The 19,893-nt window shown below is 41.7% G+C and overlaps 1 protein-coding gene across 4 annotated transcripts in view; it reads left to right on the top strand.

Moving 5' to 3' along the window:
* NFE2L2 (NFE2 like bZIP transcription factor 2) overlaps window positions 1–18,113 on the top strand; it is a 32,716-nt gene extending 14,603 nt beyond the window's left edge. For 2 of the 4 annotated variants that reach the window (XM_019970271.2, XM_019970278.2), the window contains exons 2-5: window positions 14,002–14,268; window positions 14,836–14,925; window positions 15,782–15,970; window positions 16,382–18,113. In XM_019970271.2, coding sequence (XP_019825830.1) covers window positions 14,002–14,268; window positions 14,836–14,925; window positions 15,782–15,970; window positions 16,382–17,614 — 1,779 coding nt within the window. In that variant the 3' untranslated portion in view covers window positions 17,615–18,113. Of the gene's footprint in view, window positions 1–5,524; window positions 5,627–6,790; window positions 7,622–14,001; window positions 14,269–14,835; window positions 14,926–15,781; window positions 15,971–16,381 lie in introns of those variants that run through there. The other 2 variants (XM_070798966.1, XM_019970305.2) reach the window with 2 other exon arrangements.
* Window positions 18,114–19,893: the final 1,780 nt, after the last annotated feature.

Here is a 19,893-nt window from a genome sequence, read left to right on the forward strand (position 1 = left end):
ATTTATTTAGCAAGTTAACTGTAAAGATTTAAAGTTAAAGACTCCTGTACTGATTTTAAGAGAATGAAATGGGACATATGTACTAATTATCATTTCCTTTTTAAGAGGCCCAGATTACTGCCTGGCCGTTGACAACAGTGGGTTTTGTGCATGTTCAAATGTGTACATTGGAAGCAGTTGAAATGGAATTTCCAAACTCAGGACTAATTCATATCCTTGGCTGGAACAGATAGTGTTGCTGGCCAAAATCTTGGCTTTCTTTGTCCACTAAAGCCGATTAAAAAGTACGGAGAGAGAGTTCGGAGGAAATGGAAAGGTGGCTTTAATTCTCAGCCAGCAGAGAGGGGCACACAGTAGGTTCATGCCCCAAGAACTGTGCCCTCTCTGTGAGGAGTCCAGGGCCTTGTATAAGATGAGGCCTCGCAGTCAGGAGTCGGTGATGAGTAACAAAGATGTATGACTTGTCAAATGGTCGGGCTGGCGTCAGTAACCCAGTAATTGAGTCTGGCAGTTCAGTGGCTCTGCCTTCTTTCTGATACGTAACTGCTAGGGGAAGGGTGTTCCAAGGGTAAACACCAGATGCAGGATGTATTTAGCATATAGAGTCAAAGGAAAATAGGTGCGGAAGTGTAGCTCCTGCAAAGTTAGGGGGAGGGAAAGCAAGCTTAGTTACAGACATGCAGAGTTAGGAGCAGTTCAAACAAAACTAGAGATGAGCAGGCCTGCCCACTGGTCTCTATTATCTTCTTTGCTCTCTGGGAAAGGGAAATTAAAAAACTAACTCCTTTTTTTCCCCCTCTTTTTCAAGGCAACAAACCCCTAATTTCTACCCATTCTTCCGGATGACCTTTGCAGTAATCTGGTAATCATGTGGCCTCTGGACCATAACGTTGCTCTTTAATCTCAAGGTGATCCATGTAGTATTATGAGCTCTGTTAGTAACTCACAGATTTGCACTCTCAGATTGTTGAAGTAGCTTTTTGCAAACAATGGTTAGCAATATAAATACTACCTAGCATCCTTTGGAAGGGTTACTGTTCCCATTGTATTCTCAGAAAATAATCTGCAGTACAGAGGAGTCTGGCTCTTTAGAATTCGCCCGCTAAGAAATGTGGAGGGCCCGCCCGGTAGGTGCCACTTGCTGCTTGCTACCGGTCACTTTTGAGCACTTGAAATGGGACTCGTGTAACTGAGGGTGTGCATTTTTTAATTTTAATGAATTATGATTTAAAATTTAAAACAGAAGTAGGATAAGATATTTTTCTGTTGAATAAAACTATTTTGGTGGGACCACATTTCATGGGATCCTGTCATTTGATCTTTGTTATGTTCATTGAGTGCTTTGTCACTGCTCATTAATAATTTACATTTTTTGGTTACAAAGTAAAATGATGTTTTGATATATTGGGTGAAATAAATAATATTGTTTAAATCAAATTAACTTTTTTCATTTTTTGTAAGGCTACGAAAATCGTATTGGGCTTCCCTGGTGACTCAGGCAGTAAAGAATCCTCCTGCAGTTTAGGAAACCTGGGTTTGATCCTGGGTTGGGAAGATCCCCTGGAGAAGGGAATGGTAACCCACTCCAGTATTCTTGCCTGGAGAATTTCATGGACAGAGGCACCTCATGAGCTCTAGGCCACAGGGTCGCAGAGTCCGACGTGACTGAGTGACTAACACTTTCCCTTTTCTCTAAAATTGTTTAAATCACATGTATGGCTTGCATTAGATGTATACTGGAAAGTACTGCCTTAGAGCATCTATTACAAGTTGCTGAAATTAGCTTGTTCTAAAGTTCAAAAGTAGGTTCCAGGCTTAAATTTTTGACTTTATGGAATCAGAGGTGTTTAGGTGAAGGACTCTTTGGACTCACCTAACCCAACCCTGTCCTTCCGCAGATGGAGAAACTGAGGTTCACAGTTACCGTAGCACGGCACGCCTTGACCGTGGATGGGTGTGGAGCCTAATGTGCTTTACAGCCTGTTGCTTTGCGTCCTGGGCTTCCTTGGCATTGGAAGCATGATGGGCGTCAGAGCTGCAAAGAACTTCCACCAGTTCCAGATAGAAGGATTTTAAAAGCAATTATTTTAGGCAATGAGAGAATTTTTGTATTGTATCTCCCGTGGACAGGATGATCGATTCCATCTTTGACACATACATTTTTGTTGGGCAGTATAATGATACATCCATGGGGAACAGTAGTAATAAGGTACAAATAATTCCCACACTTTGTGCAAGCACGCACTTTGGAAAACTCCATACATCTGGCTTTCATATTTTCATTTAAGGAGTTCTTTTCCCAAAATGAGAGATTTTAAACCAGACCCACAGCTTTTGTCCTTGAGAAGAAGACTGAGAGCTTGACTTCATGTGTTCATTATTTAGGTAAGTAGCCTGAGATCATTGGTAAAAATTTAGGCCCGTTTTATGGTATTGTTTGCTTATTGGTAAAACTGACTTAAGGAAGAAGCCACCAACAACTAAAATGAACAGCCTGAGAGCAAACCAGAATTTTTTGTCTCTTTTGAGGAACCGAGGAGGAAAGGGAGGCATGAGTCACTAAATGGTGATTTAATTTATAGGTCTGTCCATCCGGTTTTGAGAGGGCTGCTTCCGCTATAGACGCAGTTGACAAGTCAGATGACCTTTGGTATTTAACCCTTCTGAACCTATTTCTTCATCTCGCTAATCTTCACACAGAGTAGTGTGAGGATTAATTGACACGGTCATGCAAGTGAAAGTGGTTTGTGCTCTGAAAGCATTACACATGGAAGAGCTGTCTTGAAGGGCTTCCTTTCTCCAAGAAGATGTAGAACTATTTCTGGGGTCACCCTTGGTCTTGGTGAGCGCTTGGATGAGTCAGTCAAGTTTGGAATGTGTATTCAGTGGGCCCATGGCCTTGACCCCATGATTTGGGACTTCTCAGGCTTCCACGTTAATTTAAAGCACTTCTTGCTCTTGGTAGCAGAGATGCTCTGCCTGAAGTCAGGGTTAGAACTGGAAGCCCTTTAGTCCTATTGTGTTGAGTATGGGCATAGTTTTTAGATACGATGGAGGATTTAGAGATTAGGAGTAGGGAAAGGAAAGTTCTCTGCAGAAAAATGCAGGGCAAACTTTGGTCAGATGACAAGGTTCTGTAGGCCAGGGTTCTATTTGGTTGCAGGATCAAATGCCACACAACAGTTGTGTACACCTCTGTTTTCAAAGTAATTCCTAGCATTTCAGAAATTTAAGGACTAGAAATTGCAATTGGAAAGTCTAGTTTGAAATCTAATTTCTGTGAGTTGACCAGATGACCCTTCCTGGGTTCAGCTCAGTCAGATGGGACCTAGTGTCAGCTACCCATTTAGTATCTCTGGACTTTGGGATATTCATTTATAAACTTAGTGTTTGGTCTGTGTTCCGCAAGATCACTGTCTTCTCTTCTTAGTTACTTGTGTGTTCAGTGTAATTTAATAGCCAACTTAGACACTTCCCTAGACAGAATACCTTTTCCTGGCCTTCAAAGAGCTAGTAGATATAGTCAGCCTGCTTGGACTTGCTTTCTCTTTTACAGCTGATACTCCACTTAAAGTTATTGCAGAATATTGCTGGTACTGCTGGTGCTGTGCACGGCGTCTTTGTATCTTATTTACTTTACACCACTCGTAGTTTGTACCTCTTACTCCTCTTCCCCTTCTTGCCCCTCCTTTCCAACCCTCTTTTCACTGGAAACCATTAGTTTGTTCCCTGTATCTGTGTTTTGTTATATTCAGTTGTGTGTTTTATTTTTTTCGAGTTCATATAGAGGTGAAAACAGAATTTGTCTTCCTCTACTTGACGTATTTCACCAAGCATAATACCTTCCAGGTCCATCCATGTTGTTGCAAATGGCAGGATTTTCTCGTTTTTTGGCTGAGTGGTGTTCCATTGTGTACACTGACAGCGTCTCTTCTGCGTCCATTCATCTCCTCGTGGACCATCAGTTGCTTCCATGTCTTGGCTGTTGTAAACAATGCTGTGGTGGACACGGGTGCATATCTTTCTTTCCAAATTATTTCGAATGGTTTTTGTTTCCTTCAGATGTATACCCAGCTGTGGAATTGCTGGATCATATGGTAGTTCCATTTGTATTTGACTTGTTTTTTTCTTGGGAATTGACCTTGTCTGGTAGAAGGACTGAGGTTGCCCGTTTTGCTTGTTTGACCTGTCGGGACTCCCTAACCTCTACCTGTGTGTACTGTGGCCTTTATGTTTCTTGCCCCTGCAGATTGTTGTACCAGCTCCAAAGGCACCAACCAAGGTTCCCTTGGCTGGACATAGACTGGTGATTAAAGAAGTGTTTGCTGGACAACTATGTACAGTACATTCTCTTTAGTCTCAATTTTATGGTCTTAATTTAAAAATACTGAGAGGGCTGGTTTTGAAATGAGTCTGAAATTAATATAGGAGACCTTATATCAACAATTACTATGTATTTATTGGATGAGTACCATGTGCCAATGTGCTGCAAGGTGTGAAGGACACATGATTGGGGAAAAAGAGTGGGGAAAATGGGCATTTCTCATTGTATAATAAATTAAAATGTATATACTCCTTGATCAGCAGTTCTGAGTATCTCATAGGTAATCCTTACACATTGTTGAAATGATTTATGCACAAAGATAGCCATTGTAGCATCATTTGCCCTAGCAAAAGATTAGGAATAATTTAAAAGCCCAATGAGGGACTGATTAATTAGATTAAGTGTGGAATGTTATGATTATATCCTACTTGTGTGTGTGTCTGTGAAATGTGTCAGTCCCTCAGTCGTGTCCAACTCTTTGCAACCCGTGGACTGTAGCCCACCAGGCTCCTTTATCTATGGAGTTCTCCAGGCAAGAATACTGAAGTGGGTAGCCATCCCCTTCTCCAGGAGATCGTCCCAACCCAGGGATCGAACCTAGGTCTCCTTCATTGCGGGCAAATTCTTTACCACTAGCACCACCTGGGAAATATGTGCCTGTGGGTGTGTATTTAATAGAGTATCTTCCTAAGGACACAAAAAACTGATGCCAATGGTTGCCTTGGGCAAAGGTAACTGGGAGATTACTTTTGTAGCTTTTAAATGTATCCTGTATACAGATGCCATCTATCAAAAAAGACATTGTCATGCCCTGAAGGAGTCTGCAGTTTAGTTGGGCCATTGTAACAAAGCCCAGATAAGATATACAGAGAAAGTACTGGGGGTGAATATTGGCTTTATGGGAAGATTGGTTTAAATGCTAACCTCTGCTTGTGCAGTTGACTAGATTTGCCTAGTTGTCAGGACTGGCGGGTCTGAGCATCAGTGAGCTGGCTTTCAGCCTTAGTATCCCACCGGGCAGAGGGCACGGGGATGAAGCAGTTTGCAGCCTTTGTCCTGCGGTGGTGGGAAGTGCCCACAGGCTGTACATCAGATCTGGATTGGGGTTCTGGCTCTGCCACTTGCCAACTTGGGGCAGGGATGCTGGAGACCCAGAGCCTAATTGTGCTCATCCATAGATGAAGATAAGCCACCTCCCTCATGCTGTGCTGTGACCACTCCTGCAAACCATGAAGTGTTTTGCAAACACCAGTGGAGATAGAAGCTGCAAGGAATCTGCTGACTGGCAAGCTGGGACCAGAGGTACAAATTTAAAAATTAGAGCGAAGTGAAAATGTATGTTTTCCTCCCCTCTGCCAAATAACTGGGCAGGAGTCATAAAATTAGATGTTAAATTAGAAAAGTAGACCCACTAAATTAGAATAGTAGTTTTGGAATCCTTGACCTTTGATCTCGGGACAGTCATTTCACCCTTTAGACCAGTTTCCCTGTTTGAAAATGAAAGGGGCTGCGTGCGTCCTCTGGGCCCCTCCAGTCCCCACGTCCCGTGACAGTGTGGCATTAGCAGTAATTCCCATCTCATCTGAGATGAGTCATACTGACTGAAAGGTCCACATGCAAGGAGGAAGTCTCTGAGAATTTTCCTTGTGCTGAAGAATCTGAGCTTCTGGGGAGAAACTGGGGGTGGGGGCAGGATTGCTGCCACGAAGAGGGGAGACCAGAAAGGCAGGGTGAGTGGAGATGGGTTGTCTTCTCCACCTCCAAAACCTCCTTTGATTTCGAGTATTCATACAGACTAGACGTTTGGAAAACCCCAGCTTACCCCTTGCTTAAGTGGGTGGGACGTCCATGTGCTGTGGCCGGTGAGCTTTGTGGCTCCTGTGTGAGGTCTCTGCAGTTTGGTTACGCTTCCTCTGTGCTGTCTTGGCCGCTACATGCTTTTCTCCTCACGTCTCGAAACTGAGATCAGAGACTGTCCTCTGTTGACCTCTGTGTCCCCAGCACCTAGCATAGTTCCAGGTCCCTGAGAGGTGAGCTGTGTGTTTGTATTCGATGGATTGCTGGATTAATGATCCATTTATGTATGCTAATCTTATTAATCTTGACTACCACCTTTATTATAACTATCACCATTCTGGTAAAGTGACATTTTAGCCATTAGTAGCTTATTTTGAGAAATATTTCATACTGAATAAAGTTAACACTAAAAAATAATTAAACAGACCCCCCCTGCCCTTTGTAATGTTGTTTTAACAGGATGTACCAAAAAAAGGTAAGTATTGTAGATAGCCTCTGTACATTCCAGTATATGCGTATCTAAGATTCATCACTGTCCCTTCCACAGGCACGCAGGTCTTGAGCTGGCAGCAAGAAACAGGAGGCCTGAATCGCTGGCCCACTTCTTACCTTTTAAAGCTACCTGTAAGCAGTTAAACCTGAAAAGGAGCTTTAAGATTAAAATAAATAATTTGTTTACAAATGCAGAATCCAAAGAGGGTGAAGGATTATTAAGGGGGTTTAGAAGTGGCAGGAGTAGCTAAGAGTTCCAGGGGTTCAAGCATGCTGGGGCACTGCCCTCCCTCATGGGGGTGGGGGGCAGGGGCAGGAGACTGAGCAAGCAGGGTTGTTTGACCCCAAGGTGGGTGGTGACCTGGTTAGTTCACATTCAGTTAATGTCAGCGTGTGTTGAGTGAAGTTAGAGAGTTAGAGCCAGTGCTTCTGCAGGTTCTGTTGGTAAGAAAGGGTGTGTATGTTTTCCTATAGAATCATTCTAGTAGTGATAACAGACCTATTCACAAAGTTACTTTTATGTGTAGAGTGCACCATCCAGAGCTGAATACCTTCATGGCTTGTTCAAAAATGGAGGTGAAAAAAATGGGTCCTGAAATTTGCTTATCAAACAAAGCCACTCAACATAGTGACTTACCCTTGGATAAGCCATTTGAGGCCCAACAGCTGCTGCTGCTGCTAAGTCACTTCAGTCGTGTCCGACTCTGTGCGACCCCATAGACGGCAGCTCACGAGGCTCCCCCATCCCTGGGATTCTCCAGGCAAGAACACTGGAGTGGGTTGCCATTTCCTTCTCTAATGCATGAAAGTGAAAAGTGAAAGTGAAGTCGCTCAGTCGTGTCCGACTCTTGGCAACCCCATGGACTGCAGCCTACCAGGCTCCTCTGCCCATGGGATTTTCCAGACAAGAGTACTGGAGTGGGGTGCCACTGCCTTCTACGGAGGCCCAACAGCAGCGTCCTGCAAAAATACTACAAACGAGCAGAAATTAACTCTGCTGGCATCCAGGTATGAAATTTCCCATGGAAAAATCAGATTCACTTTTGAAATCAGTAGCAGTGGGATCACCTGCTGTTTTGGAAAGTAACTGTCCTTTCTGGTTTCTTTTTGGCCAAACACATATATGCCTCTTAGGAAAATAAACAGTCCAAATTCTTACTCTGTTCACTTTCAGGCTTTGCTTTATCTTTGCATCACGCTTTGCAGTGTACAGACAAGTGTAATAGATGAAAGTTCCAGTAAACTGGCTGGATCATGTTTCTCAGATTGAGTCACTGCTGAGAAACGAGTGAGCAGGAAGCAGCACATGAAAATGTACACAGTAACAAGCTGGACTGTGAGGAAATGGGACCATTTTCTAGCTGAAAGACACAAGGGTAGGAGGATGTGTCTGCAACCCAGGGAGTAGCAAATTTGTGATCTAGTATTTTAACTCATTGAATAATTCATGTTTTGGTGTGTTTGAGATTTTTTTTTAATGCTGTTAAAAACTGCTAGTTATTGAAGACTGGGGAAATAATCCTTAGTAAGTTTAGAAGGAAAACTTGGATTGGAGGTAACTATTATTGCCTATTAGGGGTCTCTGCTGACATATAAACTGGTTGCAAGGCCAGTTATTTTTTAAAATAGAGCTGTAGTTACACAGAAATTAACCCAGTGACATTTACACTTGACCTCAGTGTCTGTAAGGCCTCTTCCACCTGTAACATTCTATGATTCTGTATAAATGTTTTTTTTTTTGACCTTTGTTTTTAACCACCTACTTAACAATTATTGTAGCAATATGTTCAGAAATATGCAAGTCAGATCAGTAGAATCAGAAGTACCTGAATGTGGGCAGACTATAAAGAATAACCAGTCATCTGCTTTCTCTAGAATTCTGAGAACTATTGACCTTGTCTTGTGTATCTTCTTGTAATGAAGCGAGAGAGAAGTAAATAGGCAGATAAATATTATGAAATAGAACAGTCATCAGCGAGATGTATTTCACACACACACCCGCTTGGTATCACTTTGCCTTAGTGGTAAGGAGCCCTGCTGCAGGGTAGAGCTTATAAATCAAGGAGGTCGTTTATGTTGTTTAATCAGTCCTTCAGGGTTTGAGCGTCCCCTCGCTTGCTTTTGTACCTTCCTATAGCTGTTGAGGAGAAGGCAACGGCAACCCACTCCAGTACTCTTGCCTGGAAAATCCCATGGACGGAGGAGCCTGGTAGGCTGCAGTCCAGTCCGTGGGGTCGCTAAGAGTCAGACATGACTGAGCGACTTCACTCTCACTTTTCACTTTCCTGCATTGGAGAAGGAAATGGCAACCCACTCCAGTGTTCTTGCCTGGAGAATCCCAGGGACGGGGGCGCCTGGTGGGCTGCCGTCTATGGGGTCGCACAGAGTCGGACACGACTGAAGCGACTTAGCAGCAGCATAGCTGTTGATTTGACCTGTGTTCTTAAGGGACGGTAGGATGTGATTCATGTTCCACCTGGTTTTGCCCAGAAATATTTGTGCAGCTTCTATGGAAAAAAATATTAAACCGGATTTCACTTTTAGGTTAATATAACTGTCTGGGCGTGATATAAAGACTGAAATGTCTGTAAGGAAAGTATTACTGGGTGTAATTTAGACTCTGAATGCTAGTTGTTAATATTTGGGTGGAGAGATCAGTATCAGGAGAACAAACTTTAAAAGATTTACTGTTTTCTTAGTCGAAATACGTGATTTTAAGAAGGAATCACCTGGGACATTGTCTTAACACTTACACCGTGTGACTGGAAGTGAGGATCAGTTTTTTATTGTTTACAGAATTATCCTTGCAATTTTTTAAAAACACTTTATTAGAGAAACTTATGTTTAGAAGGAAACCCCCCGTCACCTTCCCTTCATCCTCTGGACAAAAGAGAGGATGGGAGAGGGGAGAGAGGGAAAGGCTTGGGGGTACTGGTTTCATTTATACAGTGAATGTATGTGATAGAAACCATTTCATTTTAGATACTTTTCTAAAGCCTTAGCTTACTGAATTGCTTTAATTTAGTAGTTCACAATTCCTTTGCTTTATCTTTTCTGATTTGGGGGGAATCATCTGAGCATGATAAAATGCTAGTTTATTCAGAGCACTAAAATTAGCTTGCAAAAGACATTATTCTGGGATTCTGTGTTCAAGGGCTTTCTTCTTTGTTTATCCTGGAACAAAGATATTTGTTTTAAAGTGGTCCAAGTTAATAGTCCAATTTCAGATTTCCCATGAAACGAGTAACAGATTACCCAGATGGCAAACGATGATATATATATTTTCCAGTTATGACTATTTCCACTGGGCCAGATGGCGATTTAATGTGAACTGTCAAACATTTCTTAGTATTAATACATTGTCTTATTTTGTTGAAGCCAAGCTAGCAACATAACTCAGGGGTCACGAAAGAACAACAGCAACAATAATTCAGACACCAAGTGTGGCACGTGAAGGCTCATACCCAGTACTGCACTGCCCTCAGGAACTCTGAAGCTTAAGGAGATGCCTGTTGAAAAGCCATACATTCCCCCTCCCTCCCCAGACCTTTCTTCTCTGCCCTGTTGCAGGGCAGCGGTGCTTCCTCAGTGCCTCAGGGTGAAGTGTGCAAGAGCAGTTTCATTCTTCCTTGGCCATTTTCCTTCCACCCTGTCCATTGTCATGCTCTTGTTTGTTACAGGAACCATCCCAACTATTTCCCCTTAGATAGTCTGAGAGCTCTGCAGAGAGATGGGTCATTTGTGGAGTAAGTCACGTGCCCAGTCACAGGGCTCCTTCAAGACAGCTTACTACAGTCCTGGGGCTGCGGGGCTCCCTGCACTAGATGTGCGTGGACAAACTTCTGCTGTTCTTAAATATTTGAATATTTCGTACAACAAATGGCCACGGATTTTTTTCTTCTGAAACTCAGGTGAAGATCTGAGTAATACAATGTATGATATATCAAGGCTATGACAAGCAACCCTTTGTTGCTGCATTCTGAATTTGATCAGAACACTTGTTTTAGGAATTCATAGTGGTTAAAACTCAGCTTTTTTTTTTTCAAGCAGATGTTTTCTTTTAGAGAGCTCTCATGGCAAGAATAAATATATAAACTTAAAAAATACAGAGCAAAACCTCTGAGAACACTTTGAAACCTGTTTTGGTCTGTGGTAATCTCCATGAAGGCTGCCCAGCCTGCATTGAGCAATTTGATGTTGTCATGAAATGACATTTTGTGTTTTATGTTTCCTGTTTGTTGATAAAGGCTCTATCAAGGTGCCCTTGCCTAATTATGTTATGGGGAGTTTTAAAACACTGAATTGGTTTGGAGCTGTGCATTGAAGGGCAGTCATATCAGAAGTTGAGTAGCAATTCAGAGGGTGTTACTTGGGTACATGAAAGTTTACATAAAAGTGTGTGTTGTTTACATTTATTTACAACACCCATTGCACATGCCCAGTGGTGAGTTTCCGACCTTCTTTGAGAAGGAACCAAGTAGCTTCAAGACCGAGTGTTGTTTCAAGGCTTCCACTCCGATGAGGGCTGCAACTTCATTCTTCTCCTTTGGCCTGGAGTTTGGTGTCACTTATAGCAAGCAGAAGGACCCATCCCCATTGGGAGGCATATCAGTACTTGCATATACATTTAGAGAGAAAGTTCCTCCACGTTTCATTTGATCCACCAAAATCTGTATTATAGGGGTAGGATGGAATAGTTATAATTTATAGCTTAACTATCTGAACCCACTCAAGACATCTCATCTGATGAGGAGAGCAGGGAAAGGGAAAGAAGAGTTATATCAACTCTTGGTGTGATTGCCACTCATAGTTTTAGAATAAACTAGAAATTTTCCTCCTGCCCATAGTTCTGGGTTCTAGGGATACTTTGGACTCATCATATTTGTGAGGTATTTCCAAAATAAATTCTTCAGTGCTCTTTTGTGGGAAAGCCAAAACCGGGTACTGGTTTTTATCCTGGGATCTCTTAACAAGGAAGCCGCAGGCCCAGGCAGGCTGAGGAACGTGAGGGAGGGATGTGGTCCGTGGCCCCCAGGTGCAGAGACAAGTATTGGGGTTTCTCTGTTGTGAATCTTCTGAAGAGTTCAATGCGCTTTCCATGTCCCGTTCTTGAGAAGGGTAGGAAAATAAAGCTCATTTGAAACTGTATGAGTACACAATTCTTTGATTTTTAGAACGAGCCTTTAGTAGGAGTGAACATGCCAACCATCTCCTTACTTAGCACCTTGTTAGCTCCGGTTTGGAGAATGGCCCAGACAGGATACTCAGCTGTATTTAGATTTCCCCAAGAAGATACGGCCCAACCTAATTAGAATTTTAGTGTGGGTTTCTGTGTACCTCGGGCCTTTCTCTTTAACATGGCCTTTGTGTAGACATGTCCATTGAAGGCAAAAGTTTTTAAAATGGAAATTATTCTCATGTTTTAGTGGGGAGCCTCCTGAGAAAAGTCATGTATGACTGAATGCTCCACGATTTCTATTTTGTTGCTTGTGGCCAGGAACATAATCCAGATGAAAAGAAAGAGTGGCTCAGTTGTGTCCAACTCTTTGCAACCCCATGGACTGTAGCTCACCAAGCTCTACTGTCCATGGGATTCTCCAGGTAACACTGGGGTGGCTTGCCATTTCTTCCTGCAGAGGATCTTCCCAACTCAGGGATCGAACCCATGTCTCTTATATGTCCTGCATCGGCAGGTGGGTTCTGTACCACGAACACCACATGGAAAGCCCCCAACCTATCTCTGTCCTGGTACTTTCCAGTAGTATCTAAGCCTCAGTATACTTACCTGTAAAATAGGGATACATGTTTTCTTCATGTGGTTTTGAGACTTGGTTTGTATATATCTGAAGTATTTAAAACAATGTTTGGCCCATATAGAAAGATCTTAATAGATGTTGCCTTAAAAAACAGGTATACTCTAGCCAGTTCTCAAGAGCTACAGATACTGCTTTAACTATACCTGCTGCTGTGTGTGCTTTGTACTCTTAAGTTATACTGTTTAAAGCTAGGATAACTTATCTCATGGGTAGGATTTCATAGCTTTTAAGATTCGAACACCAACTTTCAGTCAAGGCTAGAAGTGGCCTCTACTCTCCAGCTAGCTGGGCTACCTCTAGGTCGGGCGATCTGTGCTTGTACTCGGTTGTGTGAAATACCTGACTGCTCAGCTAAGTAATTACCACGTTGTTCCTGCCCTTTGGAGGCTGAAGATAATAGAGCTGTAAATGCACTGGGCAGCCCAGTGCTGCTGGCCGTTGTCCGAACTGCAATACAAAGTTCGACGTTTGCACACTGAATCTACTGGCCTTCGGCCCCAATTCCCTTTCTCTGTCTTGATTTTTCCAACCTCCATCTCATTGTTTTAAATATAAATGATCTATTGAATAGAAATATTTAAATTTCCCATTCAGAATTTAACAAAAACTTAAATTTTAAATCAGAAAAAAAATTGTTTTTGACATTTATAGTTAGAAAATGTGACCATGGTACCTAAGCCTAGGCTTGTTATATAAATCAGAATAACCAATCCCTCATTATAAGATTCTCCCCTTATGTTAGAGTGCATCACCTTCCATTGTTTCCTGGAGCCATGTTTTTTGGGCATGTGTTATTAAGAGGGTTATTTATCAGGAGTGAGCCTAGTGGGCACTACCCCTTTCGCAATTCTTCTGACAGCCTGTTGCTTTACCGCACATCACAAGATTAACAGTCCCTAGGACTTGACCTTACCAACGTGATCATACCTCAGGAACTAAAACTCAGATCAAGAGGAAATTGTTTTTAATAAGTAACCATGAAGACAAATGTAGCAAGAAATGCTAAGCAAAAGATAATCCACTGTAGGCAAAGACCAAAAGAAAAGTGGTTTCTCACAACTGCAAGATCGACAGTTTAACTTGCAGTTTTTTCCCCCTCTGTAAACTGGCATTTGCTAAGCAAGTTTAGGAAGAAATTCCACATATTCAGTCATGTTCTTCAAACTCCATTTCTCATGATAAACCACTGGCTCAGGGTGCTTGCTCTAAATTTTCTGTTCCATCAAACAAATGTGGGATTTCTTTTGATTCAAGAACATTAACATGCAACATCTGTTACTTTTTACTTTTAGTGACCTCTACCATCACCCAATTCATTAATAATCCAAGTGATAAATGATAAGAATGGATAGCTATGTTTGAAGGTGATTTTTTTAAGAAAAATGAATACATGCAGACACTAGATACAATTACTGTGCCCTTCCAGAACACTGGATTTATGTTCCCATTCAGATTTTATTTGTAATCTCCCTACCCCCCTATTATCAGCAGTGGTCTAAATTATGTGTTATCTATTGTTTTAAAACCATTTTAACCATGGTCTCTCCCCTTCCTTTTTTGTTTTAAACGCAGGACATGGATTTGATTGACATACTTTGGAGGCAAGATATAGATCTTGGGGTAAGTCGAGAGGTATTTGACTTCAGTCAACGACAGAAGGAGCATGAGCTGGAAAAACAGAAAAAACTTGAAAAGGAAAGACAAGAACAACTCCAAAAGGAGCAAGAGAAAGCCTTTTTTGCTCAGTTACAACTAGATGAAGAGACCGGCGAATTCCTCCCCATTCAGCCAGCACAACACATACCATCAGAAACCAGTGGGTCTGCCAACTACTCCCAGGTACAGGGCGCACCCAGTTCTTGGGAAGGTGTGGGGCAGGACCCAAAGAACATGGACCCAGGGGTTAATCTGAGTTTGAGCTTTGCCTTTTACTTCAAGGCCTTATCAAAAGTCAACCTCCCAACCTCAGCCTCCTGATGAGTTCAATGCCTGACCTCACCTCAGAGTGTAACAATTAGGACATATATATTACAAGGAAGATCTCTTTATAAGCTATAAAAAGCATTGTTATTGTATGCATCAAGCAGCTGCAACAGTACTGACAGTAGCAGAACTGTGGTAGTAGGATTACTCATGGTACTGGGACAAGTACTGTTTTAATATTGATTAATCAACACAATTATATGAATTACATTATCCTATTTTACAGATGAGCACCTGCAGGTTAAATACCTTGCCCAGAAACTGGGCAATAAACTGAGGGGGCCACGATTTGAAACCAGCGAGTCTGCTTTGATTCTGTGCTCTTTACTAAATTGACTTCTGAAGAGAGATATTTGATTAGATTGTAAACATTTTATGAACACTGAACAATTTTCTTCTTCTGTGTCTTTCCCTTTTGTGCAGGTAGCCCCCATTCCCAAAGCAGATGATTTGTACTTCGATGACTGCATGCAGCTTTTGGCAGAGACATTCCCGTTTGTAGATGACAATGAGGTACTAACATCTGATTAACAGCAGATCTCCACAGCTGTATCTAATATACCCTATATTGGTCCCATCGGTGCAGTGGTCCCCAGCCTTTTTGGCACCAGGGACCAGTTTTGTGGAAGACAATTTTTCCACGGACTGGTGAGGTGGGGACGGTTCCAAGATGATTTCAAGGGCATTACATTTATGTGCACTTTATTTCTCTTATTACATCAGTTCTACCTCAGATCATCAGGCATTAGATCCCAGAGGTTGGGGACTCCTGCCTTGATGAATCTCCATTAAAAACATAAAACAGCATTTTAGGAGCAAGTATTTATCACGGAAACCTCAGCCTATAGGTAACAATTTGGAAGGAAAAAACCCAATCTTCCTCTGGCCATATAATGCAGAACCACACACACACACACATACACACAAAAGAACCACAAAAAATGTTTACTCCTGCATAGTCAGAAGCATGCATGCATCAGCAAAACCATGGAAGCAAATAACTCATTTGTTTCAGGTACTTAGATTTCTGTGAGTAGAAAGAAAGCTGGGTAGCAAAACCAAGACTTGTTTGGTTAACAATTTTAATAATTTATTTTCTGAATCACTATACTAGGTGTTACAGAGATAGAAATTCAATTCTAAAGATTGTTCTTAGGCATTTTGAAATTTACCTTCAAATGCACAGGGTAAAGCAGTTAAGCTAAGGAATAAACTTGGAGTCAGTTGGGCGAGACAAAAAAGGTTTGTTTGATCATATAGAACTAACAGTTACGACAAATAGGGAACTGCAGCCAATTCCAACTTCAGATGGAGCACACCCACCCACTGTTGGTGGCAGATTCATATACAAATGCCTTCTCAATTTTAGGTTTCTTCGGCTACGTTTCAATCACTTGTTCCTGATATTCCCAGCCACATCGAGAGCCCAGTCTTCACTGCTCCTCCTCAGGCTCAGTCACCTGAAACTCTGATCGTTCAGGTAGCCACTGCTGTTTTAGACGACATGCAGGACATTGAGCAAGTTTGGGAAGAACTATTATCCATTCCAGAATTACAGGTAATTAAGACCTAGTATAATGAGTACCAAAGATGCTATTTTATATTCAGTCCCTTTAAATTAGTCATTCCAGTTGTTTATTACTTATATGCCACCTACTTATAGGAAGAATTGGAAGGTGCTTTTAAATTAGTCAGGATAGCCTGGGCACCATGCTTACTTCAGTGAACTTTTGTTAAATGGACTGGATGTCCTGAGGATAGATCAGGTTATGTAAGTTCTGATCTGGGAACTCTGAAAATGTTACATATGCTTAGACGTTAACTATCTGTTGGAAATGGGAATTATCTCTGAATTCTGGAGGAGCTTGGTGAGAAATCAGGGTGGGGAGAGAACCATCAGATACGGATTATCACCTATTAAAAACAGCTCAACCTTGATTTACATAGTATGAACTTCTTTTCCACACAGTGTCTTAATATTCAAAATGACAAGCTGGCTGAGACTAGTACAGTTCCAAGTCCAGAAACCAAACTGACAGAAATTGACAATTATCATTTCTATTCATCAATGCCCTCACTGGATAAAGAAGTAGGTAACTGCAGCCCACATTTTCTCAACGCTTTTGAGGATTCCTTCAACAGCATCCTTTCCACTGAAGACTCCAGCCAGTTGACAGTGAACTCATTAAATTCAAGTGCCACAGTAAATACAGATTTTGGTGATGAATTTTATTCTGCTTTTATAGCAGAGCCCAGTACCAGCAACGGCATGCCCTCCTCTGCTACTTTAAGCCAGTCACTCTCTGAACTTCTAAACGGGCCCATTGATCTCTCTGATCTGTCACTTTGTAAAGCCTTCAATCAAAACCACCCTGAAAGCACAACAGCAGAATTCAATGATTCTGACTCTGGCATTTCACTGAACACAACAAGTCCAAGCATGGCATCACCAGACCACTCAGTGGAATCTTCCATCTATGGAGACACATTGCTTGGCTTCAGTGATTCTGAAATGGAAGAGATAGATAGTACCCCTGGAAATGTCAAACAGAAGGGTCCCAAAACACCGTCAGTGTGGCCTCCTGGGGACCCAGTCCAACCTTTGTCGTCATCACAGGGGAACAGCGCTGCAGCACGTGATTCCCAGTGTGAAAACGCACCAAAGAAAGAAGTGCCTGTAAGTCCGGGTCATCGAAAAACGCCATTCACAAAAGACAAACATTCAAGCCGCTTGGAGGCTCACCTCACAAGAGATGAGCTACGGGCAAAAGCTCTCCATATCCCATTCCCTGTAGAAAAGATCATTAACCTCCCAGTTGAGGACTTCAATGAAATGATGTCCAAGGAGCAATTCAACGAGGCTCAACTTGCATTAATTAGAGACATACGTAGGAGGGGTAAGAATAAAGTGGCTGCTCAGAATTGCAGAAAAAGAAAACTGGAAAATATAGTGGAACTGGAGCAAGATTTAGATCATTTAAAAGATGAAAAAGAAAAATTGCTCAAAGAAAGAGGAGAAAATGACAAAAGCCTCCATCTACTGAAAAAACAACTCAGCACCTTGTATCTTGAAGTCTTCAGCATGCTACGTGATGAAAATGGAAAGCCTTACTCTCCGAGTGAATACTCCTTGCAGCAAACAAGCGATGGCAATGTATTCCTTGTTCCCAAAAGTAAGAGGCCAGATATTAAGAAAAACTAGATTTTGACCTTTTCTGATCTAGTGATTTTGGGTTTTTTTGTACTGTTATACTAAAAAAGCTCCTACTGTGATGTGAAATGCAGAAATATACTTTATAAGTAATTCTATGCAAAATTATACTCAACTAATGTAGAAAATATAAAACTTTAAAAAGCATTAAAATAAGTTATCAGTATGCTGAATCAGTAGTTTCACTTTAACTTTGTAAACTTAAAATTTCTTAGAACACCATTTGGGCTAGTTTCTATATACTGTAAATACTACAAAAACTCCTTATTTATACTGTTCTTATCTCATTTGTTACGTTCATACATTTATATGATACATCTGGCTAAAAAAGCAAATTGTTGCAAAACTAACCACTATGTACTTTTTTATAAATACCGTATGAACAAAAAAAAAAAATGGCATTTTTTTATATTAAATTGTTTAGCTCTGGCAAAAGACAATTTAGTTGAAAAGCTGGTACTAATAAAGGAATATCAGGACCGTTCTATTATTTCCTTGAAGTTCATTTACAATCTTACATGACAGTATCTAGCATCACACTAAACTGGCGCTGGTGTATATCAGAAAAATTTTTCTATTCAAGTATATTTCAACCAAGAAAAATGCTGTATATACCTTGACAGGAAAACACTGGTTCTTTTATTCATATTTGAAGGAGAACCATTCTATTAGCAGAGTATTAGACGCAGGAAGTTGTAAGGCTGGGGGCCTGTTTGAGGAACTATATGGCTGAACGTGGAGTGGGAGGAAAGGAGTAGGTTGGTAAAATAGGACACAGCACAGATCCTTGTAAAGCCTTCATGACCTTGGCCTTTGCCTACTAGAGAACCACTGGAGGTATTAAGCAGGAGTAACATCAGAGTTCAAGTCTCCTCTGCCTTGTATGTTTTAATAGTCTCAAGAGCAAAGAAAGGTCGGAACAGACCAATGGGGAGGCTCTGAAGTGCTCGCATGGGCCATGGTGTCTCCATCTGGGGTTACAGCAGTGAGAAGGCAGTGGATTCTGCACATTTCTAAGGTAGAGCTAAAAGGATTTTCCAATAGAATGGATGCAGGGTGAAGGAGACTCAAGTACTTGAACATCGGAAAGAACAGAATTGCCCAGACACGGTTGAGACTGGCTAAGAGGTCTAGGTGGGAAAATCAGTTCACTGTGGGACACATCCTATGATTAAATACATAAATAGCAAGTACAAAATTAAGGCCCTTTAAAACTTGAGAATCTGCAGGCCACCCACACAAAACCATTCACAGCACTCATCACTTCATCTAATCAAATGTCTGACTCATGTCATGTTTAAATTCAAGTGGGAAAATAGAAGTTATCTGAGGGTTAAGCATGTTTAAAGGTTATTCAGAGTCCTATCAATCCGCTGGGAGCAAGACAGGTCTGCATGCCCTAGAGCCCGGTTGCGTGGGCTGCTGCCATTTTCCAAGAATGACTTCCAGTGAGGCAAAGCACGCTGCTTACTCATCTGTAAATCAGGGATAAATATGCAGTGAATTACTCCAAAAAATAAATACAGAGCCTAGCTAATAGCAAGCACTCTATAAATGATATTTTCTTTGGCCCTCCATTAGCAAGAGAAAGGAACTGCTTGAATTAGTAAGAATTTGACTGAGATATAAATGATATTTTCTTTGGCCCTCCATTAGCAAGAGAAAGGAACTGCTTGAATTAGTAAGAATTTGACTGAGATGACGACAGGAAAGTTCAGAGATGGAAAACGACTAAGGATTAATCTAGGCATTCAAGTGTAGACTCTGCTGGGGATTTCCCTGGCAGCCCAGATGGTGAAGAATCCACCTGCAATGTGAGACACTCGGGGTTCAATCTGGGTCAGGAAGGATCCCCTGGAGAAGGGACTGACTACTCACTCCAGTACCCTTGCCTGGAAATACCTATGAACAGGAGCCTCGTGGGGTGTAGTCCATGGGGTCACAAAAAAGTCAACACAACTTCGTGACTATGTGACCAAAAATTCCTTCCCACAATGGTATTGAGATAGATCCCTGGAAGAAACCCCTTTCTCAACCTCAAGACAATCTCATCTTGAATAAAGTACTCTTAAATAAAATATTGGCTGAGGGTAATGGCAACAATCTTATCAGCAGCCACCATCTGGAGCACCTGGAATTCACTTTAGCATATATTAACCTCCCCCTCCCCCCCACACACACACACCCCCCAACACAGAGGAGGAACACCCTACTAGCATGACAGCAAATACTTTCACTCCCATTCATTGAGTTACTCATATCTGGAAATA

This window comes from Bos indicus, chromosome 2 (genome assembly GCF_029378745.1).
Source record: "Bos indicus isolate NIAB-ARS_2022 breed Sahiwal x Tharparkar chromosome 2, NIAB-ARS_B.indTharparkar_mat_pri_1.0, whole genome shotgun sequence".
Lineage (NCBI taxonomy): Eukaryota > Metazoa > Chordata > Mammalia > Artiodactyla > Bovidae > Bos > Bos indicus.